This window comes from Leuciscus leuciscus (genome assembly GCF_965113295.1).
Source record: "Leuciscus leuciscus genome assembly, contig: SUPER_11_unloc_2, whole genome shotgun sequence".
Lineage (NCBI taxonomy): Eukaryota > Metazoa > Chordata > Actinopteri > Cypriniformes > Leuciscidae > Leuciscus > Leuciscus leuciscus.
Genome location: NW_028118545.1, coordinates 534,081 through 561,833, shown reverse-complemented (window position 1 = coordinate 561,833; position 27,753 = coordinate 534,081). Strand labels below are relative to the sequence as shown.

The 27,753-nt window shown below is 36.6% G+C and overlaps 2 protein-coding genes and 2 long non-coding RNA genes across 4 annotated transcripts in view; 3 read left to right on the top strand and 1 right to left on the bottom strand.

The window, feature by feature from the left end:
• LOC309510129 overlaps positions 1-27,753 on the top strand; it is a 211,980-nt gene that overhangs the window by 706 nt on the left and 183,521 nt on the right. The gene's annotated exons all lie outside the window — the stretch shown is intronic.
• Positions 1-27,753, bottom strand: part of LOC309510125 — a 148,759-nt gene that overhangs the window by 24,580 nt on the left and 96,426 nt on the right. The window lies entirely within an intron of this gene.
• LOC309510132 (uncharacterized protein) lies at positions 1,611-23,869 on the top strand (the record flags this gene model as incomplete). The annotated part of the gene is made up of 9 exons (XM_082191204.1): positions 1,611-1,925; positions 5,225-5,266; positions 5,530-5,804; positions 6,766-6,823; positions 15,273-15,413; positions 21,370-21,488; positions 22,517-22,683; positions 23,308-23,373; positions 23,806-23,869. The coding sequence occupies exons 1-9, from the start codon at positions 1,886-1,888 to the stop codon at positions 23,867-23,869; spliced, it is 972 nt and encodes a 323-aa protein (XP_082047330.1). The 5' UTR covers positions 1,611-1,885.
• LOC309510110 (protein adenylyltransferase SelO-like) lies at positions 22,333-27,337 on the top strand. Its single transcript, XM_082191194.1, has 11 exons — positions 22,333-23,373; positions 23,652-23,719; positions 23,806-24,220; positions 24,326-24,409; positions 25,052-25,181; positions 25,259-25,303; positions 25,385-25,466; positions 25,840-25,932; positions 26,024-26,103; positions 26,185-26,958; positions 27,135-27,337. The coding sequence occupies exons 3-10, from the start codon at positions 24,199-24,201 to the stop codon at positions 26,315-26,317; spliced, it is 669 nt and encodes a 222-aa protein (XP_082047320.1). The 5' UTR covers positions 22,333-23,373; positions 23,652-23,719; positions 23,806-24,198; the 3' UTR covers positions 26,318-26,958; positions 27,135-27,337.

The following is a 27,753-nucleotide window of genomic DNA, read 5'->3' as shown; positions in this document are numbered from 1 at the left end:
AGTGACTAAAAGATCAACTTCACATCGTTTCTCTAAGTAGGATGAAAATAATATTTTAAATTATATACAGAATGCGATCAAAGAACGCTCCATTTCCAATCGGCCAAACTGAAAACCGCCCAGGCTAGAAAAAATGCCTTTTATTTCGAAATTATGACAATTTTTGATGTAAAAATCATATTAACATTATAGGGTCACCCCAGGAAACATTATAAAATAATAACATAATCCAGTTCATGACCCCTTCAACACTGTTTTTTTTTTTTTTTTTTTTACTAATTAAATTTGGATTAACTGAACCAATCCACTCTAATGCCCTTTCAAACAACCATCATGCATTAAAATAAGAAGATATAAACTCATTTGCAGTCTTGTGGTGAGAATTTCCATCTGTTGTTCTCTGAAATGATCACACACTTTCTGGACCGGCTGTGGTCTATAGCTCAGATACAACAGCACATTTCACATTAGTGGTTCACTGTGGTAAAGCGCTATGTGTGGTTATAAATGTCCAGTGTGACTGACAACTATGAAAAACAAGATGTGGTTAATGGTCACTAAACTATATGGCATTAAAAACATTTAGGATGTTCAAAAGTCATTACCTAGACATCAGCCACAAGCAAATGCATCCAAAAGAGGTTTTATTAACAAAGTTCGGGAGGAGCACGTTCAGATAATTAACACAAGTGGAGAGCACTCAGCAATCAATGGTAAGAGGTATATATACACTCAGCAGTCTCACCTCAATCCATTGACAGTTTTTGCAGCATCCCCCCACCACCCCTTCTCCACACTTCTAGTCCTAAACACTTACATACGGGGGGAGTACTCTGGGTTCGGGCCGAACTCCGAGCTCGGAGCCCTCCCTCCGGAGAGCACGCCAAATACGCATTAAACTTTACCCCCTCAAATGTAAGTGTGAACTCATGAAAAGAGTTTTACTTCTTTGTTTGTATATGCACTTCTTTAGAAATGTTGCTATTTGCTTTTTTTTAACTGTTTGTAATCTCATCAAAAATTACAAATAGAAAACACATTGATAATAAATGTATCCTTCAAGCCGATGTTGTTTAAAGTTTAGTCAGAAATTGGTGCTTTAGGATGCCACATAATCACAACAAGATCATTTGTTTTAACATATTCAATGCAAATTCAATAACTTGTTAATGTGTGTGAGTGCAAAACATGTTACTGTAAGTGTATAAAGAATTTTGAAATTATGATTTAACAAATATTATTCAGTGGTGTATAAATAACTTCAGTCAGTGTCCATTCCTCACGTCTCATCATAAAATGACCTAACTTTATTTCACCCTGGAAAGCAAAAAGAATGAGAATGTGATCAGCTTAAAGATAACTGAATCAAAATCAGAGTCAGAATGAGCTTTATTCGCCAAGTGTGCGCAAACACACAAGGAATTTGTTTTATTTTTACATCTTACATACATATTTATGACAAGTATTTTACCATTCCATAGTCAAAAATATGTCAAATTAGAGTATTTGCAGTTCTATGTTTGCTTATCAAATATAATTTCACATACTCGCTTAAAAACTGTCTTATAGGATCATTTTCTCTGTCTGTCTCTCTCTCTCTCTCTTTGTGGTTTGTAGCCGTACAATAAACATAACATCACAGTCACGGTGTTAACACAGGAAACTGCAGTAGAGGATGATGTCAGTTACAATTGAATGTCACCTCAGGATGTCAGTTTACATTTAGAACTTGTAGATTGACAGTTCAGGCCAGTTTAATAAACGGATTGGAATCCTACCTTCACCTACAGTAGCCTACCTTACCTGTTTGAACTAATGGCCACTAGATGGCACTGTTTTAAATGTATTGTTTTCTTTTCACCAGAATAACTATTCTACGGAGCCTATGGAAGCTTGTTTCCTCCACAGAATAAAAAATAAAAAAGGTAATTGTGACTTTTTATCTCGCAATTCTGTTTTTTCATCTCTATTTTTTATTTTTATAGAATTGCGAGATATTAAGTCGCAATTGCAAGTTTTAAAGTCAGAATTTTGTGATATAGTCGCAATTGTGTGTTATAAAGTCAGAATTGCGTGACACTGACATAAAGTCGTAATTGCATGTTATAAAGTCAGAATTGTGAGATATAACTTGCAATTGGACTTTATAACTCACAATTGTGACTTTATACACTGTAAAATCCACCATTGATTCTAACTAACACTTTTTAGTTAACTTTCCTTAATGTCTTAACTTAATTGTAAAAATCTAGTAATCTGTACTATTCACATACTAAGCTTTGTTTACTAAGAAAACCCAAGTTCAGATTAATTGATTAGTTTGAGTGTGGTTTTTGAGGCAGGGAAAATCTTAATGGACTTTTCACTTAATGGACTCTGTTTGCATTCACTCATTTCCCAAAGTCATCTTGAATGATGAAATTTGAATACAACTGATACATTTCATCACCTTCCTAAAATAATTGCCCAAGTCATTTTTGCAGGTTTCTCAGAAAACACAAAAAATTGAACCTAACTTCAGAGGCCGAGTAGATTTTCGTTCTTCTTGATGCAACTGCCATCTTGAAAAGCTTGTAAAATTGCCTAAGTCTCATTGTCTTTTGAGAGTCAAACTCTTGACATAGGCCATTATACTACAGGGGTAGAATTGCATGATCTGTTCAACTGAGGATGTGGGTGATTTTACCAGAGGTGGCCAGCATCATGAGAAGATGACTTATGAAAAAAAAAAAAAAAAAAATCATTTTTGTCAAAAAATGACTTAGGCAATTATTTTAGGAGGGTGACTATTTGAGAGAACATCACATAAGCTGACTTCATAAATTGATGTTGATTTTCCTAAAATGTTTTTAGTCACCTTTATGGCAATTAGTGATCCCTTTGGTTGGACACTTGGAACTTTAATTATCTTCCCATTGATGCAGTGATTGCAACAAGAAATCAGTTATTTGGTTTCAAATGAAGAGAAGTTTGTATGTATGTATATGTATGAATGAATGATGTATAACATATTTCATGTCAATTAATGATCTTTTGTAATTTTGTTGCTAACACTTATGTCCTACACATCTTGTGAAACTTTTAATTGTGTTGATATAATCCCTCTATATTTGTGACAATCTTGCAATTGATCATACTTGAGTCACACAGACTTCAACATTCAGCATGCAAAACACAACAATGGTAACAATTATATTTTATTTAAAGTAAATTATCAAGCACTCTCTACAGTTCTTGTTTAATTACTAGAACTCTTGTGTAAGTGAACTATACTAACTAAGCATTTGTCAGTACCACATACTATTCCTATTTCACTTTACTTTTTTTTTTTTTTTAAGGCAATAGGTTTGCATGCTTTTTTTTAAGTAAGTCCAACTAATTAGATTTTACAGTGTATCACGTCTGAGAAAAGATTTCAGAATTGCGAGAAGCGAGATATAGGCTAGCCTAAACTCGCAATTGCGAGAAAAAAAGTCAGAATTGCGAGTTTATGTCTCTCAATTTTGAGTTTTTCCACACAGGGCTCTGGTTTAGAATCTGGCCCATAAACATATTCAAGCTTCAGAAATCAAAATCAGTTGTCACTTTATGATAACATTGTGATGTTCATCACTTGTAAGTTGCTTTGGATAAAAGCATGTGTTAAATGATTAAATGCAAATGATCACATTGATCCAGATCACGATTGTGATTGCCAAGTCAAGTGATTTCCATCAAAACATTTGGTCATGAAATCACAATTATTCATCTCGTTACAGTGTTTTAGTGCTTGTCACTGAAGGATCATCGGTGAAAGTTCATCCAGGAGGACACGCAACTCGATTGAAAGCATCAACAATGTCAAAACCCACCGATTCGCTTGTTGTGATTCGCAGAGTTTTGACGAGTTTCATAGACTTGATTTTGTTTCTTATACAAAAGCAGCACCCCCACCCTAATAAGTAAATACATAAAGGCCAGCCTACAAATTGTCAATATTTATGTATTTGAAATCAGCGCCGTCGCAGGTGGGGTGCGAGGCCCTGTGTGAACTTGAAATGCGAGGCCCTGCTCTTTGATGTGGATGCTCAATTGCGCATGAATAACAGTCACACGGACGTAGCTGTTCTAGTTCTATTGCACGCATAATCTCGCTGCAATACGTTTTTATCAAGTAGAATAATACAGCATAATCATGCACATAGTCTCAGCTATGACTTTTTGCTATTTATTTCAGACGGAAAAAATCAACTGTGCAACGAATCCTGTACATAAAGTCAGCTCGAGAATTTGTCCGAATACATAAATAGATCCGCCTACTTAACTAACGTATATCTTAATGGTCCAGTGGTAGAACTTTGAAGGTGGCCTTCTGAAGATATGCTGACCTAACATACCTGGAGGCACACACACACACACACACACACACACACACACACACACACACAACGTTCTCTCACACACAACAATCCTTTCAGAAGCGTGTCGGGCTTTAAACGTCACTATATAGTCATCATCAGCATGCAAATACTCCATCTTTTGTATTTATGTCCGGATAGTTTTATTTGTTTTGAATGATGACATTTTCGCATGTACATCGGGTTGTTTTGCAAGTAATATCACGATTAAATGATTATAATACCATCGCTATGACCCGAGCTACAGGACGCAGGATTTGATGATCAGCTGACTGGAGGTCATGTGATTCCTCCCGAACGCTGCGATTGGTTGCGTAGTAGATTAATTGATGCCGACTTCAGATGTGCGTGCGATGATGATTCGAATTTTAGTTGCTATTAGCGACGTGTGATATGATATTAATTCTGACTTCAAAATCAAAAATATACACTCAAACATCGCTGTCTGTTGATTGAGAAACGAGGCGAATTCAGATTGACTTTTGCCGAGTATTTTCTGTGCAGATCTTGCGATTTTGAAGCTATTCGGAGAATTCCTGAGAGAAAACCTATTATATTCTAGAAGGAGCAGATCGGAGGATATATATGAAGCTTTATAATAATAATAATAATATTTTCCTTTTTTTCATATTCATATTATTTCTGAGGACGCTTTTATCTAATTGTTATTATTTGGGAGTTAAACTAGGAGTTTGTAGTTTTATTTAATTTTGTGTTTAATTTGATTATTTTTGTTTTATTTATTTATTATTTGACTTTTTTTGGTAGTATTTCAGAGGAGGGTTGTATTGTATTATTGTTTTTGTATTGTATTGTTTCTATTGCAGGTTGGAGGAGGACGTTGATGGCTCACATGGGTGAAAGAGGAGGTGAGTGCTCTAGTTTTTCATTTGTTTATGGTTTATGGTATGATGATGGACTAAATTAATGTGCAGAAACTTGTGCGAGGGAACGTTAACCCATTTGATCCGCCAATTTTCCCAGCTAAGTGATCACATGTATTTGATTCCTTGCATGTGAAATAAACCTTTCAATTTGAGTAACAATTGTAACAATTTGTAATTGACCACTGACATTGATCATTGATTATTATCAAAACATAACTAACTATGTGATGTCTGAAATATTGCAGCCTCAGGCCGCTCCAGATCCGGAGGAGCTGCTTCCACTCAGACGGATGATCTGGAGGTTTGTAGTTTCTGTTCTGATGATTTCGTTTGTTTTGATGATGTCTCTGTGTTCACAGGTCAGGCTTACGGGAAGAGGCAGAGCGGCAGCCAGCAGAGCCCAGATGGAGGGATGTACAGCGTCGAGTGGAGCTCCGACCGCCTCCAAGAGATGATGTGCCCTCCGCTGCCAGGTCAAGTTCCTGTGGAGCCAAAAGTGACCTGGACTTGTAGTACTCCTGTAAGTAACAAGACAATGAAGAGAAGAACGCATTCGTGATGGCTTCTCGTCTCTGCATTTACTACGAATCAATAAAAGTATATGCATATTACAACTGTAAACATTTTGCATATTCAGGGTTTACAATTGCCAAAGTGACACCCTAATGGATAATTTTTATATATAAAACACTTTAACTAGCATTTACCCTTTATCTAAATAATAACATGAGAATGATGTAAAACACATTAAGAATCCACTCCCTATTCTCAGTTTAGAACACATACAAGTTCGTTGTCTGATGTATTACATTGAATGACAAGACATGTGAAATTCACTCAACTACATTCACTCAAATGTAACGCATTACACAGTTTACAGACATCACCGTCGATTACGACCACGTATGTAAATTAGAAATAATTTATAACGCTAAACAATATTATACATTATAGATTCGAATAGTATTTATACTTTAATCAGTTATGTGGCGGACTCTGGCGCTAATCGCGGAGCACTTATGCTAACCATGTGCTCAACATGACAAACTCATGACGCACTATTCATATAACAAAACAACTGCGTTAAACCCGCGCACAACTCATTCATATTATATTAACAGTGTTTATGCTTAAATCGGAAGAGTGTTTTGCATTATACTTTGCAGTTACCTGTAAGTAACAAGACAATGAAGAGAAGAACGCATTTGTGATGGCTTCTCGTCTCTGCATTTACTACGAATGAAGCATCACTCGCGTGGCGTGCGGGTTACTATGCGATGCGTGCGATGACGTCATCACGCTGGTATGCCAAGCGAAAATAATGATATGAATAAATGCACATAACACACACTCCTTTTTAAACATAAAGCACAAATAAACATTTAAACCATATTTAAAAGTATTGGAAAATTAACATCACACTATATTACAAAGAAATGTACAAACACAAACGGCCTGTACTCACTATTACACTATTACAGACTCGCCTAACAGCTCAGGGTGCCGTGGAGGCTTCTCCTGCGAACAAGAACTCAACAGGTGAGATTGAAATAAGGCTGGGGGGTGTAAAGTGTACGGATACAGATTTCGTGTATAAGACTGCTTCAAGCTTTTAACAGGTTAAGGTCTAGGGGGGGTGGTGGCGCAGTGGATAAGACACATGCCTTTGGTGTGAGAGACCCGGGTTCGAATCCACTGTGAGACACCAATGTGTCCCTGAGCAAGACACTTAACCCCTAGTTGCTCCAGAGGCGTGCAACTTCTGACATATATAGCAATTGTAAGTCGCTCTGGATAAAAGCGTCAGCTAAATGAATAAATGTAAATGTAAATGTAGTCATATTTACCGTTGCTCAGCAAAATTTTGCTGAAATTTTCTTTCCGAAATGATTTCCAAAATATTTTAGTCGGACGTTTGTCTAACATATTAAATTGATTCGTTCAATAACTCACAATGTTCATTTATTGTTAATTTAACTGTTATATAAAATAAATATCACATTTGCAGTTGTGCACGGAAAACGGCACTCTTGCTGATGTGATATTGTAGGTAGCGCCGTCGCAGGTGGGGTGCGAGGCCCTGTGTGAACTTGAAATGCGAGGCCCTGCTCTTTGATGTGGATGCTCAATTGCGCATGAATAACAGTCACACGGACGTAGCTGTTCTAGTTCTATTGCACGCATAATCTCGCTGCAATACGTTTTTATCAAGTAGAATAATATATATACAGCATAATCATGCACATAGTTTCAGCTATGACTTTTTGCTATTTATTTCAAAGGGAAAAAAAATCAACTGTGCAACGAGTCCTGTACATAAAGTCAGCTCTAGAATTTGTCCGAATACATACATAGATCCGCCTACTTCACTAACGTATCTTAATGGTCCAGTGGTAGAACTTTGAAGGTGGCCTTCTGAAGATATGCTGACCTAACATATAACATATACTAACTTACTAACCAACATTATAGCAGAGAATGTCTAATATGGCGAGAAGTTTCACTCTTAGTTAGTAAGTTAGTGTATAATGGTTGCCCTTATTGGCAAATGACTTGAGTTTAATCACCAGTAAGGTTTACAGTTAATAACTCCAGTCAGTTTTGTGTGCTGATAAACTCAAAACAAACATATTTATTATTACACGGATTAATGCATTTGTAGGAGCCACAGCAGATTATTCATACCTGTGTTCGCCAGTAGAGGGCGGTGTGCGCTGTGTAGTGAAAGCGGGTGTGCGAGACAGGCGTGCAGATCAGGTCCCCTGTCTTTATCAGTCAGTAATAAAACATTTAAGCGTTCATTAGCCTATTATTCCACATCTCACTTAAATAGAATCTATGTAGCACTACTTTCTTCTTATTTAATAGGCAACTCTAAACCACTTCTACACTCATCATCTTCTTCACATTCACTAAATAAACTTAACTATATAGACCTCACAACATTGACCATGAGGATCCTTTCTTTTTTAGCTCCAGTCTTCTTCTATACACAATTTGTGTGTGTGTGTGTATAGTTTCAAATAGGACCTACATGTTTACCCCAAACTCTGTTAGCAATAAAGACCTTTTTATATTTCTTCAACAAATAAAATAAAACGGGCACTGTTGTTTGTTCCATGACTAAAAGCAAATTGTTCTCCCACCACATCCCATTCATTAGGGTAGACTGTGTACAGTTGAGACACTTTTTTGAGTTTTGATTTTTCACACAAAAATACATACTGAAAAGAATTGAATTTTCACATGAAATGCCACATGACATTACATTAGCTTGTAGACTAATATATTATCAATCAAATATATTCTCAATCAATAATACCCATAAGTAGTTTATATTTTCCACAATTAGCGAATAAAAATAAGGTGCTTTTTGTGTCAACTCTGTCTCAACTGTACCAATGTACGGGACAGTTGAGACAGTACTATGGTACAGTTGAGACACCCATTTCTAATGAGGGAAATGAAGAAAATAACAATTGGGCAACATGTCTGTTTGTTCATCCTTTCTAAATTCATTAATTTGATGTAAATTAGCACCGTTAAAATGTATAAAACATGAACAAGATATTTAACAAACAGATATCATTTTACCACCTTGTCTATTTGACAACTTGCTAGGTTATCTTTAACATGCATGTTAGAAAAATATATTCATTAATAATATACAGTAACTGTATTACAGTTTAAATATAATAAATATGAAATTGTATTTTTAATTGCGTCCTATGCTGGCCAATTATGACGTTTAACCTGTTATCATAACACTGAACAAATAAACAGCGTGTTTTGTAATATAACTCTATTGGGGTACGGTGTCTCAACTATCCCCCGCTGGCCACTTCGCACATTTCTCTAGATTTTGCATTGAGCTTGCATGACTCAATACCATGAAATATGCCAATTTTTAGGGCACAGAATAACGTTTGTAATGGTACCAGTTACGTTTAACAGTCACAGAAGGATAATAGGTTATTCATAGTTGAGTGCGCAAAAAACGATGCAAGCCTTACCTTAGAAAAAAAACTTTTGCAGATATCTTCTGATCGGAGACGCGTCCAGTCTTCAGATTTTGCAGGATAAAAGAGGACACTAATACGCATGTGCACAGCAAAAATCACAACTTGTGCATGCTGCGCGCGCAAGTTATTTAAGGTGTCTCAACTGTACACAGTCTACCCTATAATATTTTCTATTTATATAGGTTTCTTGAAGGAAAACATAATTCATTATATCTAAGTATTCTAAACCTATCCTCTGTCCATGTATTTAACAAACCTATTCTCAAACACTCCATTACTCCATGAACTCACAGAGGATAGAGACCGAAAAGAACCAATAGTGTAAAATTAAGTGTAATTTAATCATTATACTTTTTTTATACAACTGATGCTTTATTGCATACTTTCTTTTGAAATTGTCTTTAGCCAAAATAATGTTTTGTTTGTTTGTTTAAAAAAGCATTACTTGCATTTAAAAGTGTAATTCGGCAATTTCTCTCAAAGAAATCCTGTCGTCAATTGTGCGCAATGAATTCTGGGGAAGGTAAGGCCATGAAGGATCCATTGCTGCTTCCCAATTCAGAGGCTGCATCCGATTGAGTCACCGTGGCACGACGAAGGCTGATCCAATTCTAAGCCTCCTTCACATGCAGCCTCCAAAAGTGTCCTTCGTTTCCTGTGAAATGAAGAATACAACAGATGGATCATTCGCTGCCTTGCCTCGTTGTGGAACTGTTGTATTTTATTTTCTGTAACAAAGATTCATAGGCCTATGTATGCATTGACATTAACTAATAGGGCCTTATTCTAAAGTGTGACCAATATTTGAAATGTACCAATGAATGTAAAGTATAAAAAGTTCAGAAATGTATATCCACTTGGTACACTTGCAAGAGTAGGAAGTTGAAGACAGATCAATTAGGGAATAATAAGGTAACATGATGCATGATGTTGTGTACCTCCACAGCTCAATAGATGGGTTTCCGTTTCTCGAATTACCCATTATCCTCTGCGGCGCGCCGCCATCAGTGTTGGGAAAGTTCACTTTCTACATGAACTAGTTCAAAGTTCCGTTCACAAATTTTAAAATGAACTAGTTCAGTTCATAGTTCAAACTTCAAAATTTTGAACTAAAGTTCACAGTTTCAAAAAATGAACTAGTTCAGTTCTTTTTTTCCATATGTTGCTGCGAGCTATTATTTTTCAAAATTATTGCCACAGCCCATATAAAACCACAGACAGCAATTATGTTATCAGTTTTAACACTGAAACTATGTGTCAGATTTCATCTTTATATCCAATTTTAAAATCCTTATCCAACCAGGGTTTACATAGCATTGAGGGTAGGGTTGCCAACTAAACAAATGCGGGACAATCGTGCATGGTTCTTTACAGGAAAATGAGGGACACTCAAAATATTTGTAGGCTATAGGCTAGGCCAACATAACACAGTAGGCCTATGTCATTTCAGGTTCGTATGTGTTTAAAAGGTTTTCAGACAACACATTTGTTTTGATTAAAGTCATATTACACACAAACCATAGTTCAAAATAATAGTATTTCAATCTGAAATAGAAAGCTTTTGTAATTATACACTAGCCTACTTTTAAAGAAATTAAAGAAATGAATAGCCTACTTTTATTCAGCAAGTACATTTATAATGTTACGTTTTTTTTTTATTTCGGATAAATTTACTTTGAACCTTTTATTCGTTTATTTCATTATTCATCATTCATCATTTTTTTTTATTATTAATAATAATCAGAAATGTTTCTTGGCCAGCAAATCACATCAGTATATTATTCCCTCAGGACGATTTCATGCTTTCTTGCGTGGCTGGATGTATGTTGGACTCACAATAATCACGTTGTTTGAATTCGTCAAAACTGATTTGCCGAAATCAAAACCCAGTCGGACAGTGAAAGGGATTTGCCGGTAGCGCGAGTCCGGATCGAAGCGACCAGACAGCGGAGGATTCTGTGCGCAAATCAAACAATGATTTGTCCCAAAATAATAATTAATTCTCAATTTAGAGTTTGTTATTCGTATGGTCTGGTGCGCGTGAGTGTGGACTGTGATTGGATGATGACCGGTGTCGTGATCAAGTGTTGCTGTTGTATCAGATTCAGTCATACATCAGTGGTTAGATCAGCGTCAATAAACGGGACAACGGAGGTTCCGAACGGAACGGGACAAATACATTTCTATAGAAATCTTGCACCCTTATGAACGAAGTTAAACTGAGAGAGCGTGCCGTTCACAGCCACCAGAATGAACGAGTTCACAGTAACGTTCATCAGGCAGTAATAGAGTACGTTCAGTTCACGTTCGCCCAAAATATGAACGAGTTCATGAACTATCGTTCAATGAACGCGTTCAGGCACAACACTGGCCGCCATGTTGTGTGTCAAAACTGTCAGTAAGCCACTGGGAGACACGGCTTATTCACTGTGCTACATTAATAGAAAGCCAGTTAATATAAAGTATTTTTGACTCTTTTGTGTTGAGATAACGATGACAAATTCCTCCAAACCTGGCGACAAGGTGAAGGTTATTTACAGGGACACATTAGACGATGTTTGCAAGGCAAGATATGATGAGAAATTGAGTTATATCGATGGAAAGGATCCTTACACAATGTCGAAAGAGGACTGGTTATGTAGGCTAATCCTGCGGCGTACCCCGATATTCAGGAAATGGACATTGCCAAGTATCTCATCCACACCGTTAGTGCGTGACGAATTAAGAGGAAGAAAGTCTCTGGAAGCATACAATTATTTTGTTAGAATGTGCGAGTTAAAATTGTATGTGGTCGCATTTGTGCGAGTGCATGGTCATGTACTACTCAGTTAAATTCACGAATGAATTCTCCTGCATTGAACTTGTTTTAGCGCCCGCCAAAGTCTTATTTGATCGGTGAGTAATGTAGATGAACTGGGCGCATGTTTAACTGAAAGAACGAGCAGAGAGAGAGAGAGAGCCGGTCGCGCGCGCACTCCCTCTCTCTTCGGAGCCAGGCGAAAGTGTAAACAAGACTTCACCGTCTCCAAACTAAGCGCTGTCTTGCTCTCTCTCCCTCATGGAAAAGTTAGTCTGGAGCCCTGCATTGACGGTTCACATCGCTGTAGCCAGGCGGCTGATATCTGCACAGCCCTTATTATACGGTACATTTAGACTCAGTGTCAAGACAACACCATCTGGGTAAAAAAACAACAACACAACGCTCCGAACTAATTTAGTGTAGGAGAGAGATGGAGAGCAGAGGCACGGAGCGATGTGCTCCAGGTGTAGCCTCTGCCTCTGCCTCTGGCTCGACCAGCTGATGTGGCCACAGAGAAAGTGATGAAGGTGGACAATCGTCAGAGTGTGCTTCTGCCCAGCCAACACCTCTCAAGGGCTGTGTCGATAGTAGCCACCTGGGTAACGTTACAGCGATTTGACAGCCGATGAGAGCTAGCGCGTTTAGCTAGCCCATCTTGGAAATGATTAGATAAAGTGTCACATCTCCAGAGCACAAAACCTCTAAATGTTCACAAGAGCAGCACTGAACATTAACTCCAGCCAAAAGGAGAATAATCGTATGATTTTCATGTTCAGAATAATGCCGATTCAGGATATTATAATGCTCCGTAACACAAATGCTTTGACCCACTTGACACACAAGATGGCGCCGTAAGGAGTTGCGGGAGAAATGTGACGTCATCGTAAATCTATCTATAGCTGGATTTGGCCAGCTCAACCAGAGCCTCATCTCATCAGAGGGACACCTTAAAGACCTTGAGGCCACACCTCAGAGTTCCTGACGGAGACCTCTGCATCAGCGACTCGCATCATCCTGAAAACCAGCATGTACAACTTCACAATGGGAAGATTGCTAATGCACTGCAAGTGAACACAACTACTAGTGCTTAGACATTATTCATGCCATTTTTCTTTTCAAATTTTCTCCTGTTTTTTGTTAGTTAGGAAGTAAGGTAAGAGTTCTGTTGTTTATTTGTGTTGATTGTTGTAGGTGTTCCTTCTACCGGGTAGTGAGATCTTTTGTTTGTTTTGGCTTTACCTGCTCCTGAAGAACAGGCTTCATTTCTTTTTCTTTTGGAGCTGTTTGTTTAGGATTCTTTTTGCACTGTATTTATCACTTATTGTAAATAAATGTATTGGAAATCTTACTTTGTGTATTATGTGCTGGGACTCAGATAGGTTAACTTTTCTTTGTCGCTGTTCATTTTTGCTTTAAAGCTACTTTCCCTTTTGCCCCTAGAAAATGAATTGGGAACGTAACAGTGGTATTGTGTAATTATTCGAATAGAATTGAGTCTTTTCTCTCTGTTTTGCATGCGTCGTCATAATCATTATTGTTATTGTTGTTATTATTATTTTAATAAATTGTTTTGCCTCTGTCACAGTGTATTCTTAACCTGAATTAGCACTGTTCATATAGGCAACACCAATAGGTGTCATGTAACACAAAATAAACCTATGTTTTCTTCATGATACAGGGCATAATCTTAGTTTCGTTTTTATTTTGTTACCATTAGACATCACTGGGTTTTAATTTGAGGTATGAAAACCTGACGATGCCACATATTGAAACACAAATTCATATAACATATTAATTAGCCTGTCATTTTCTTCATTTTCTAAGTCAATAAAGGTTATGTTAAATGAATAAATGTAGTGTAAATGTTGTAATGAAACCAACTGTACCGTTCAAAAGTACTGTTTGTTGTTGTATTTTTCAAAACTTGAAACTTGTGTGTGTGTGTGTGTCAGGTGGATTTTTTAAATGTTTTTGAAATAAGTCTCTTGCACTGCTCCCCCAGCCTGCATTTATTTGATTAAAATATAGTAGCCTAGGCTATAAACTACAGTATTGTGATGTATTATTACCATTTTAAATAACAGTTTCTATTTGGACATATATAAAAAAAAAATTTTTTTTTTTTTTTTCTGATTTCTAATTGTAATAACGATCTCATAGCTTTATTTCTGCAATTGTAAATGCAGTGAAAATATATTATTGGCACTTCTGTGTATGCACTGCAAAGATGTATTTTCCTTGAATGATTTAATTTGACTGGTGTTACCATCCCAGGACGTATGCATTTGCGTTTTCTAATGGGTAAGTGTCATTGATTGATTTATTGAGTGTGTGTGCGCGCGCAGCCAATGGACCCAACGGCCTGCTGGGAGTTGTAGTTTTGTTGTACGTTGTATTTATACCACAGAAAGGACCTGTCTTTCACTTCGATGGTAACTAAAAAAAAATTCAAGCTGCGATTTTTCACGATGGATATCCTCGCGCGATCGAGTGTAGATTGTGTTAAACACGACAAGAACCAAAAATTCTGCGTTTATTCCTTAAAACAGTCGGTATTTCCCATATTGCTTCTCCTTTGCAGCTGCCATTGGCGCACGTCACGATTATAAGCGCCTGCTATTGGCGTAGGCAATGTTTACAGCACGATTATCAAGTATGTGGTGCGAACGCAACGGAACAGTCAGATTTACCATAAATGAACATGGTGAGTAACATTTTATAAACAATATTGTCAATATTGTTTGTTTTCCCTCTATTTTGCTGACGAGAATTTCAAAATAAAGCCCTACCAGAGTCTCAATGCAACAACAGACAGTGATTGAACCGTGAATTTTGTGAACCATTACATAATCCTATATAGGCTAATTATAAATTCAATTGTTATTATACTTTACAATATTACTGTTTGTTGTTGTATTTTTCAAAACTTGAAACTTGTGTGTGTGTGTCAGGTGGATTTTTTTAATGTTTTTGAAATAAGTCTCTTGCGCTGCTCCCCCAGCCTGCATTTATTTGATTAAAATATAGTAGCCTAGGCTATAAACTGCAGTATTGTGATATATTATTACCATTTTAAATAACAGTTTCTATTTGGACATATATTAAAAGGTTTTTTTGTTTGTTTTTTTTTGTCCAATTTCTTGTGCTCCTCCCTGTCCTAATCTAGGTGATGGGACCTACCAGCTGTTCCTCATCAATGGCAAGAGGATCCAGTATTTAAGCAGAGCCGGGGGGGAGAGAGAGACTGGGACTGGGACTGGGACTGGGACTGGGACTGGGACTGGGACTGGGACTGGGACTGGGAGAGGTTTCTTCTCCCAAGAGCCTGAGGCCCCGTTTACACGATGGGAAAACGCAGATATTTCCCTGCGTTTTGGCCTGTCATTTACACGAAAACGCAGTTTTTATCCCAGAGAACGATTATTTCTAAAAACTCCGGCCAAAGTGGAGATTTCTGAAAACGCCGGTTATGTGTTGCCGTGTCAACTGGGAGAAACGGGGTTTTAGGTTCTCAAACGTCACATTATGCGCCAGAAAATGCTTACGTCATGTGAGCGCCCTATGTTCAGAGTTTGTTCCATACTGTCTATGAGTTTGTTTGGCTACTATTTGATCATGGATGCTGTTAAAGTGGTACTCATTTTTACTTTTGTAAAAACGCTTTTGGCCTGTTTGCATTTGCTTCGCTGTCTGTCCACACGAACGAACCTCGCGCCATGTCTATTGTTTTGAAAGGAACAGGAAGTCGCTCGTGCTATTCGTCGTTGTCGATTTTGAGGATTCTGATTGGCTTGCATGGCTTTATCCTTCTCCTTACACTGCCGCCCCTTTGTATTTATGCGGGTTGATGTAAACGACAACTTTTTTTGAAAACGATATTGCGTGCACGATGTTATTTTTGAAAACGGAGGGGGAGAAATATTCGTTTCTCTAAATACCCGGCTATGTGTAAATGTGGCCTGAGACTGTTGTGTTACCAGACTTGGAGTGTTGCTCTTGTTGGTGTATGTTAAGCTTAAGTGTGTTGTTACGCTTAAATGTGTTGTTACGGCTGTAGTGTGCAGCTTTGAATTGCTTGCCCATTGTTGAGTGTTGGAGCAGTAGGGAGTTGGAGCAGTAGGGAGTGGGTGCCATTTTTCTTTTCTCATTTTCTCCTGTTTTTTGTTAGTTAGGAAGTAAGGTAAGAGTTCTGTTGTTTATTTGTGTTGATTGTTGTAGGTCAATTAGGTGTTCCTTCTACCGGGTAGTGAGATCTTTTGTTTGTTTTGGCTTTACCTGCTCCTGAAGAACAGGCTTCATTTCTTTTTCTTTTGGAGCTGTTTGTTTAGGATTCTTTTTGCACTGTATTTATCACTTATTGTAAATAAATGTATTGGAAATCTTACTTTGTGTATTGTGTGCTGGGACTCAGATAGGTTAACTTTTCTTTGTCGCTGTTCATTTTTGCTTTAAAGCTACTTTCCCTTTTGCCCCTAGAAAATGAATTGGGAACGTAACAGTGGTATTGTGTAATTATTCGAATAGAATTGAGTCTTTTCTCTCTGTTTTGCATGCGTCGTCATAATCATTATTGTTATTGTTGTTATTAATTATTTTAATAAATTGTTTTGCCTCTGTCACAGTGTATTCTTAACCTGAATTAGCACTGTTCATATAGGCAACACCAATAGGTGTCATGTAACACAAAATAAACCTATGTTTTCTTCATGATACAGGGCATAATCTTAGTTTCGTTTTTATTTTGTTACCATTAGACATCACTGGGTTTTAATTTGAGGTATGAAAACCTGACGATGCCACATATTGAAACACAAATTCATATAACATATTAATTAGCCTGTCATTTTCTTCATTTTCTAAGTCAATAAAGGTTATGTTAAATGAATAAATGTAGTGTAAATGTTGTAATGAAACCAACTGTACCGTTCAAAAGTACTGTTTGTTGTTGTATTTTTCAAAACTTGAAACTTGTGTGTGTGTGTGTGTGTGTCAGGTGGATTTTTTTAATGTTTTTGAAATAAGTCTCTTGCACTGCTCCCCCAGCCTGCATTTATTTGATTAAAATATAGTAGCCTAGGCTATAAACTAAAGTATTGTGATGTATTATTACCATTTTAAATAACAGTTTCTATTTGGACATATATAAAAAAAAATAAAAAAAAATTTTTTTTTTTTTTTTTTTTTCTGATTTCTAATTGTAATAACGATCTCATAGCTTTATTTCTGCAATTGTAAATGCAGTGAAAATATATTATTGGCACTTCAAAGATGTATTTTCCTTGAATGATTTAATTTGACTGGTGTTACCGTCCCAGGACGTATGCATTTGCGTTTTCTAATGGGTAAGTGTCATTGATTGATTTATTGAGTGTGTGTGCGCGCGCAGCCAATGGACCCAACGGCCTGCTGGGAGTTGTAGTTTTGTTGTACGTTGTATTTATACCACAGATAGGACGTGTCTTTCACTTCGATGGTAACTAAAAAAAAATTCAAGCTGCGATTTTTCACGATGGATATCCTCGCGCGATCGAGTGTAGATTGTGTTAAACACGACAAGAACCAAAAATTCTGCGTTTATTCCTTAAAACAGTCGGTATTTCCCATATTGCTTCTCCTTTGCAGCTGCCATTGGCGCACGTCACGATTATAAGCGCCTGCTATTGGCGTAGGCAATGTTTACAGCACGATTATCAAGTATGTGGTGCGAACGCAACGGAACAGTCAGATTTACCATAAATTAACATGGTGAGTAACATTTTATAAACAATATTGTCAATATTGTTTGTTTTCCCTCTATTTTGCTGACGAGAATTTCAAAATAAAGCCCTACCAGAGTCTCAATGCAACAACAGACAGTGATTGAACCGTGAATTTTGTGAACCATTACATAATCCTATATAGGCTAATTATAAATTCAATTGTTATTATACTTTACAATATTACTGTTTGTTGTTGTATTTTTCAAAACTTGAAACTTGTGTGTGTGTGTCAGGTGGATTTTTTTAATGTTTTTGAAATAAGTCTCTTGCGCTGCTCCCCCAGCCTGCATTTATTTGATTAAAATATAGTAGCCTAGGCTATAAACTACAGTATTGTGATATATTATTACCATTTTAAATAACAGTTTCTATTTGGACATATATTAAAAGGTTTTTTTTTTGTTTTTTTTTCTCCAATTTCTTGTGCTCCTCCCTGTCCTAATCTAGGTGATGGGACCTACCAGCTGTTCCTCATCAATGGCAAGAGGATCCAGTATTTAAGCAGAGCCGGGGGGAGAGAGAGAGAGAGAGAGACTGGGACTGGGACTGGGACTGGGACTGGGACTGGGACTGGGACTGGGACTGGGACTGGGACTGGGAGAGGTTTCTTCTCCCAAGAGCCTGAGGCCCCGTTTACACGATGGGAAAACGCAGATATTTCCCTGCGTTTTGGCCTGTCATTTACACGAAAACGCAGTTTTTATCCCAGAGAACGATTATTTCTAAAAACTCCGGCCAAAGTGGAGATTTCTGAAAACGCCGGTTATGTGTTGCCGTGTCAACTGGGAGAAACGGGGTTTTAGGTTCTCAAACGTCACATTATGCGCCAGAAAATGCTTACGTCATGTGAGCGCCCTATGTTCAGAGTTTGTTCCATACTGTCTATGAGTTTGTTTGGCTACTATTTGATCATGGATGCTGTTAAAGTGGTACTCATTTTTACTTTTGTGAAAACGCTTTTGGCCTGTTTGCATTTGCTTCGCTGTCTGTCCACACGAACGAACCTCGCGCCATGTCTATTGTTTTGAAAGGAACAGGAAGTCGCTCGTGCTATTCGTCGTTGTCGATTTTGAGGATTCTGATTGGCTTGCATGGCTTTATCCTTCTCCTTACACTGCCGCCCCTTTGTATTTATGCGGGTTGATGTAAACGACAACTTTTTTTGAAAACGATATTGCGTGCACAATGTTATTTTTGAAAACGGAGGGGGAGAAATATTCGTTTCTCTAAATACCCGGCTATGTGTAAATGTGGCCTGAGACTGTTGTGTTACCAGACTTGGAGTGTTGCTCTTGTTGGTGTATGTTAAGCTTAAGTGTGTTGTTACGCTTAAATGTGTTGTTACGGCTGTAGTGTGCAGCTTTGAATTGCTTGCCCATTGTTGAGTGTTGGAGCAGTAGGGAGTGGGTGCAACATTGGCTGTGAATCTGAATAAAATGTGTCTTTACACAAAACATTATCATAATTCAACCTGTATGTATTAAAAGCCGTAGTCACCTTTCACTTATTCATGCAAAAGCCATAAAAATTATGACTGAGATTATCTTAAATTTATACTATTTTTGAGAGGATAGATAGATGAATTTACTCACTTTTTCAATTTGTCCTTTCAGGGAGATATATACTGTTTTTGCCATTTCTGCTTTCTACCTCCTCTGGCAACTCAAAGGGAGCAGTTTTGCATTTTTTGGATGCAGGACCAAGAAAAGTACACGCAGATTTCATGGACAATATGTAATTTTTAATAATATGAACCACACCCGTTTCAAACAGTTGGGTGTCACCGTCCACTGGAGCCATAAAGGTTCTCTCAACATTAGTGAGGGCACTGATGGTGGTCGTTTAGAAAGACCCAATCTTAACTTTATCTGTGGACACTTCATGTTTTTGTGCGGCGGTTTGTGCGGTTGTCCACTCAGATGAGCCGGGTGAAAGCAGGTCGGCTGTACGGTTGGCTTGCAACAGACATTCTGGAGGGTGACAGAAAATAAACAATTGACTCAATAAGCATTGATAATACCAATTACCTTTTTTAAACCTTAGTGCGCTGACAATAAGCCTACATTAATATTAACCATACAAACTACAAATTAATAAAACTAGAAAAATAAAACTGTGAAAACAGTGAAAAGACTGTTAATAATGTTTTATTTCTTTTTTTTATTATTATTAGGGTGGCCCGATTATGATTTTCTATTGCTGATAACAATTTTTTTCAAGCAAATTGGCCAATTCCGATAGCCGATTTTTTCCTTTAAGCAAATTTATTTGTTGTTTATTTGCTCTATAACATCTGTTGCCAGCCATTTGAAATGTAATCATGATGCAAACAAAGAGGCTACACACATGTAGCATGATAATTTATTTTTTATTTAAATTAGATTGTATAATTTCAAGATTTAAAGCAAAAACAAAATGGTCTGACTTTTGTTTTGTGAAATTATGCTAGAAGACACCTGCACAAAACAAAAACAGCAGACGGACTGAATGAAAACGCAAATTCACTTTCTGTCAGTAGGTGGCGCTTGGAAATCGCAAGTGTCTTAAATGTGAGTGTAAATGCAATGAAGAAATTTTTTTATTTAAATTACAATTTTGCCACAGTTTTTGCATGAACATGTTAAACATATCTAATCATTTCTGTAATACATTTTTATTTAAATTTTGCAACTTATAAAGTGTTAAAATATGTATTCAATTTACATATTAAAACTATTGTATGAAATGGCAAATGTAAATTATATAATTGAATTTTCATTTTCATTTTGCACCAAACGTTGCACAAATGTATGGGGAAATTTAAATTTAAATACAGAAATGCATTGCCATTTTACATATTGCATTTCAAATTGAATATTGCTACCCATAAGCTTCCATACACATGGTACCTGTTACTTGTTACTTGTTACAGTACAGATTGGAGGTTGACCAATCACAGTTGTCTCTGATCATTGGCTAGAGACGCTTATTTAATCATTATAGTGAGAAAGTACGACAGCTTCTAAACCCATACAATTAATAGATTTAATCGGTTATGGTTTATAACGCGCATACATTTCCAAAAAGACAAAAAAGTCCCGAATATTGCATAAATGGAGCATTCGGGTTTTTGAGCCGATGAGCGCCCTCTGGTGGAACATTGAAGGATTGTTTGTGTGACAGTTCTGATGTTTTCCTCTAGTTACGTGATGTAAGGAAGTACAGGACATATATAGTTAAAAAAATATGCCTGTGAGTTTGATGTAATGACAAAACATGGTTTCACGTTATTTTTATTTTTATCGGCCGTTGCCATCGCTACATTTAGGGACGAACAAGAATTCTGTGAGAATGAAAGTTGTAATGAAAGAGAGTTCGATAAGAGTCACTTTTATAGCAATGTGAAACACTGTGGAGAAATACTACTGGCATTATCACATAAACTACTAGGTAAGATACAGATATGAGTGCCAACATGCTATTGTACACGTTGATATGTTTTAATAACTTCTGTGTGTTTTACAGATGCTCTGCCTCTTGATGAGGTTGATGGTAATGTTATTCGTACTGTGAAGAGAAGTGTGTTTTCAGAGTCTCAGCCCTCTCCTCTGAAAGAGCCCCTGACACTGGCTGCTGTGTCACAGGTCAATAAACCCATCCACTCATCATCATTTACAGAGAACTTGTGCTTCACTGCAGTCAAACCTGGGGATATTGTTGCAGTAACTGTGTATAATTTATGAAACAGAAAAATACAATGGAGCTAGTGCCATCTAACCACCAGTCAAAAGTTTGGTCACACCCACCCATTCTTTATCATTTTTCTTGTCCACATTTTAAAATAGTAATAAATTAATCATCATCATCACCACCAATAACATTGTCGTCGTCAGCATAATTTTGAACTTATTCAGGCTGTTGTTACAAAGAAGTACACTTCATCATACTTTTAAAAAGAGAAATTATATGAAAATAATATAGGCTACTTTAAAAGAATATACTTTGGTGCAAACTGAATATAATGTTTCGGACACTTAATTGCATCATGTTAACTGAAATTAAATGAACATTTATTATAGTTTGTTAAGAAACGGTCATGAAAGTATACTCGTTAAGTGGCTTTTTATTTAATTAATTTTGTATTATCTGCAATAACTTTTTTTAAAGAAACATAGTTTTCCATTTTTATTTTTAACACTTATTTTGTACAAGGGTGAAGCAGATCACTAAAAAAAATAAATAAATTTGAACCACCCAACTCCTCAAATAAATGTCTACTTTAGGTTGTGGGCAAATTATTTTTTAGCTATTATACTCTATTATATATATAGATATTATATAATGCTAGCTTCAAAATTGGACCAAACACTTACATACCAATAGAAACACTTTATCATACATTTATTTAGTCACAAACAGTTCATTTATTGTATTGAGTTAATTCATTTTTTTTTTTTTTTTCCAGTTATACTTTTATTTATTGATTCAGTCATAAAGCTTTTAATCAGCTAATGAACTCGTGGGCCACTTGGACTCTTTACAGAACCACCAGTGGTCTGAGGATCACAGTCTGAGAAAACTGCTTTAAAACAAAACTGGACCATGGTACCACCACAGTACTTTTGTGTAAATGTTGTTTCTGCATATATTCAGGCTCTTTTGTGTATTTCAGGATGTGTTGAGGAATATTTTGGATCTGAATGAGTCTGTGATTCAGAATGAAGAGTTTGTCCGTTGTGTCAGTGGTGGGAAACTGTTTCCTGGCTCTGTTCCACTGGCACACAGATACGGGGGCCATCAGGTAAAACTGACCGTCACTTCAAACCCGACAGCGATGGCGTAAGACAACCAGAGCAAACATGTCAACCATGTGTTATTATTATTATAGTTTGGTTATTGGGCCGGACAGCTGGGGGATGGAAGAGCACATATGTTGGGTGAATACACAAACAGGTAAAATCATCCTTTTCCATCAGCGTTCAACACAAATCATCAGTTGTTATTGTCAGATGTGACTTTTCTGTTGTAATGCATGTCAACTTTCCCATAATGTTGTTTAAGATTAAAGAATGGAAAGTGTGATCTATACTTACTGGTTTTTCAGCAAATAGATGATTCTGGCATTTTTTAAATCTAATTCTCACTTAATGCTTAAACATGCGTCTGAACAATGACATCTCTCAGTTTAGAACTGACAAGTGTTAACCGTTAGAGCGGTATACAATCTCTCTTTTATCCAGAAAAGGTGAAAGATGGGAAGTCCAGTTGAAAGGCTCAGGAAAGACACCGTACTCAAGGTGAATATCAGTTTCTGCTGCTCAATATTTTTGATATGCTTTTTAAGTAATTCTGAGATATATTTAGTTGTAAATGATCTTACATTATGACTCATAGTGTGTGATTCTCTGTCTGGCAGGAGTGTAATGGTTATGCTGTTTACTGTACATGATGTTTTGTGTGCAGGTCTGGTGATGGACGGGCTGTGATTCGCTCCTCTGTGAGGGAGTTCCTGTGCAGTGAAGCCCTCAGGTACACACACACACACACACACACACACACACACACACACACACACACACACACACACACACACACACACACACACACACACACACACACACACACACACACACACACACACACACACACACACACACACACACATATACCAGCAGAGCCCTCAGGTACATATGGACATGCACAAGAAGAGTAATATATGTGTTTATCACATTCAAATGTTTGGTGTTGAATATTAGTTTTATTTTTATTTATACTTTTTCCATTTTTTTGCCTTTATTGTTTGTCAGTCTGGTTGTGAGTGAGGAACCTGTTTGGAGGGATCCGTTTTATAATGGCAGTGTCATAAAAGAAAGAGGTAAAATACGATCAGATTTGGAAAAATCGAGTAACTAAGTTCTTTATCCTCCTCAGCTTTATGTGATTGTTCTCTGTATCTATCAGGAGCGGTTGTTCTGCGTCTGGCCAAGTCCTGGTTTCGTATCGGTTCACTGGAGATATTAACTAGAACTGGAGAGTTAGATGTCCTACGGTATATTAACTTTAACTTTGGAGAGTAATATTTTTTTCTCACTCTTATTTGCTTTTTAATTTCTTTTTATCTTTTATTTTCAGGACATTGTTGGACTTTGTAATTAAAGAGCATTTTAAATCTATAGCAACAAATGACCCTGACAAGTATGTGGTGAGTATCTGTGTCTCTCTGCTGTTTAGCTGTAATACAAGATTATTTTATATTGTCTGATCAGTCTCACTATATTTGAATGGTTTTCATGTTGTGTGAAGGTGTTTTTCTCTCGAGTGCTGAATGAAACGGCACATTTAATCGCCCACTGGATGTCGGTTGGTTTTGCTCATGGTTAGTTCACTCTGCTTTACTTGTTTAGTTATCACATAGATTTATCATTATAGATCGAGCTTAATACACAAAATGCACAACATCATGATCTGCATCTTCACACAGGAGTCTGTAACACAGATAACTTCAGTCTGCTTTCTATCACTTTTGATTATGGCCCATTTGGATTTATGGAATCATATGACCCAAGTATGTTTCTTTGTCTAACTTAAACTTTCATAATATTAGCAATCATCTTCCTATACGTTTAGTTTTTAAGCTTTTTGTCATATAACATTTCACACACACACACACGCACGCACGCACGCACGCACGCACGCACGCACGCACGCACGCACACACACACACACACACACAGACACGCACACACATACACACACACACACACACACACACACACACACACACACGCACGCACACACACACAGGGACTCTGTATATTAACCCTACCCCTAAACCTATGAGGACACAGGAAGTGTGAAGATGTTTACGTTGTCATTATACACATTTGTGTCCTCCTAAACCATATACGAGAACACACACACACGCATACATATATATATATGTATACAATACTGCAAAAGTGGAACATTGTATGAATAGTAAGCTACTTTAGATCTACTATAAATTTTGTATATAGGCTACTTACAGTATAATATACATGGGTTGAGGGGCATGATTAATTGCATAATTTTTTTAATCCATTACTTGTTTTATTTTACTTCATTATATTCTAATAAGTTAAAGTGAAACAGACAGCCATAATAATAACATATAATAATTTTATTGTTAAATGTGTGTTATTGCTCCAGCATTGTTTCCTCTGTATAGATTTTGTCCCCAACACGTCTGATGACGAGGGCCGGTACAGTATAGGAGCTCAGGCTAATGTTGGCCTGTTCAATCTACAGAAACTTCTAGAAGCTCTGAAACCACTGCTGACCTCAGATCAGCTTTCACAGTAAGAGATCCTTTTATTTTCTGTTGGTATTGGTCTGGAATAAATAAGGGTGATTCATGTCAATTCATTTACTTCAGATCTCAGCAAATATTGAGAGAGTATCCACAAATCTACCATCAAAGGTGAGCCTGTCATTAGACAATATAGATCACTGTATTCCTCTCTGAGTCGTTCCTGATCTCACTTTACTGTTTCTGTTGTAGATTTCATGAGCTGTTCAAAGCAAAGTTGGGCTTTCTGGGAAATGAAGAAAAGGATTCATATGTGATTACATTTCTTCTAAAGGTAAATATTAGCTGGATTGTTTTTTTCTCTAATTGTACTATAATTAATTCATTTGATAAAGTTATTTGGCCATTCTCAGGAAATGGTGTCATTTGTGACAATAAAAAAAAGAAATTAAAAAAAGTAAGGAATCAGTAAGACACACACACACACACACACACACTGATTATATATACATATATATATATATATACACACACAATTTCATTATAAACTTTTTTTAATTAGATCGTTTTTTTTTTTTAATTATATATTTAACAGCCAAACTGTCAGAAATAGTTAAGTCCAGTATGGTATCAGTAGTAGATCACACAAATGGCAGCATTTCCTGAGAATGACCCATATAATGTTGTGTGATGTGTGATGTGTTGAGCTAATGGAGGACACTGGAGCAGACTTCACTATGACTTTCAGACAGCTGAGTGAAGTGACCCTGTCCCGGCTTCAGAAGGGATCCTTTGCTCCGGTACGTTTCCTCTCCATTCACTCCCACAGCAGCCGCAATATCCATAATCATGATTTCAGTCCATTAACTGTGACTGTGTCTCTCTTGACAGTCTTTGTGGGCTCTTTCAGACCTCTCATCACACAAGCATTTCAGAGACTGGGTTCAGCTGTATTTACAGCGTCTGTCAAGGTAATGTTGCTGTAATGTAAACTCGAACTCTTTAGAGGATTAAAAATGAACATCACTTGATGTGTTAATCGTCTTCTACAGGATAATGAGTGACTCAGATGAAGAACGGCAGCACAGAATGCAAGGTGTGTTTTTGTATATGTTATATGATGCAGTGTTATATATTATGTGTTTATATATTGTTACAGTAACACTACCGCTGAAATGTTCATGATTGGTAAGATTTGTTTTTGAAAGAAGTTTCTTATACTCACGAAGGCTGCATTTATTTAATCAAAAATACAATAAAAACAGTAATTTTGTAATACTATAATATATTATTATACTATGAGATATTATTACAATATAAAATAAATTATTCTATTTGAATATACAGTATTTGTGTAATTAATATATTTGTTCAGTTGAATGTAATTTATTCCTGTGATCATTTCTCCAGTCTTCAGTGTCACATGATCCTTCAGAAATCATTCTAATATGATGATTTGCTGCTCAAGAAACATTTGAAAACAGTTGAGCTGCTTAATATTTCTGAGGAAACCCTGATACATGTTTTGATTAATATAAAGTTCAAAAGAACAGCGTTTATTTGAATCTTTTGTAATATTATAAATGTCTTTATTGTCCCTTTTTATGCATCCTTGCTGAATAATATTATTAATTTCTTTTTTTTTTTAAAAGCCTTACTGACCGTAAATGTTTAAACGGTAGTGTGTGTTTTTTTACGATGTGTTATGTTGTATTTAATGTTATTAGTAATTTTTCTATTGTTCAGGAGTAAACCCACGGTATGTGTTGAGGAACTGGATGGCTGAATCTGCTATCAGAAAAGCAGAGAAAAATGACTTTTCAGAGGTATTATTACATGTGATGTCAAACTAATATGCTGTCATGATCATGCTTATCATATATCTTAGAGTGTTTGCTTTAATATATTACTGTGAAATGAAGACTTGACAATTATACATACAATGTAACATCTTCAGACAGACCATTATGGCTTGTTGACAGTATGTTTGATGTATTTCTAGGTGACACTGTTGCAGAAGACTTTAATGGAGCCATTTATGGAGCAGGAAGAGGCTGAGAGAGCCGGATATGCCAGTAAACCTCCATCCTGGGCTCAGCAGCTGAGGGTCAGCTGTTCTTCCTAACTCAGGGTCGAATGAAAAAAAAAAAATCATGAATTTCAGCATCATTTGAACCAAAAATATTGTTTATGACATTGTAATCACACTTCCTAATGGATGATCTGATTGGAGGATGCGCCATGTTTGATGTTATATATGTACATATATGCATGTTATATATGGACAATGGACATGGAAGTCTTTTGTAATATTGCTGTTTCTGCATTTCTACAAAAGTGCAAAAATCTTTGCATCATGCATCTCGTTTACTCCTGTTTAACAATTAGGCATGTCAAAATCTGTTAAACAGTTAACTTTGCAAGACCTTATTTATTATGACATTCCATTAGCAATGATGATATAGCATATTTGTAATACAAATAATCTGATTAGGTGCGTAAGTACAAAGTATTTACATATTTTAGTCTGGTGGTGTAATGCAAGAATATTAAACAAAGTAATTAAAGATGTGTGTCCTAATGTCACGCCGAGAACTTGTTTGGCGGTCAGTTCCTCAGTC

Excerpts from the sequence above, each read along its gene's own strand:
- LOC309510110 (XM_082191194.1), top strand. The coding sequence starts at position 24,199 with ATGTCGGTTGGTTTTGCTCATG. Across the intron at positions 24,410-25,051 it reads TATGGAATCATATGACCCAA|ATTTTGTCCCCAACACGTCT; the intron begins GTATGTTTCTTT and ends TCCTCTGTATAG. Across the intron at positions 25,304-25,384 it reads CCACAAATCTACCATCAAAG|ATTTCATGAGCTGTTCAAAG; the intron begins GTGAGCCTGTCA and ends TTTCTGTTGTAG.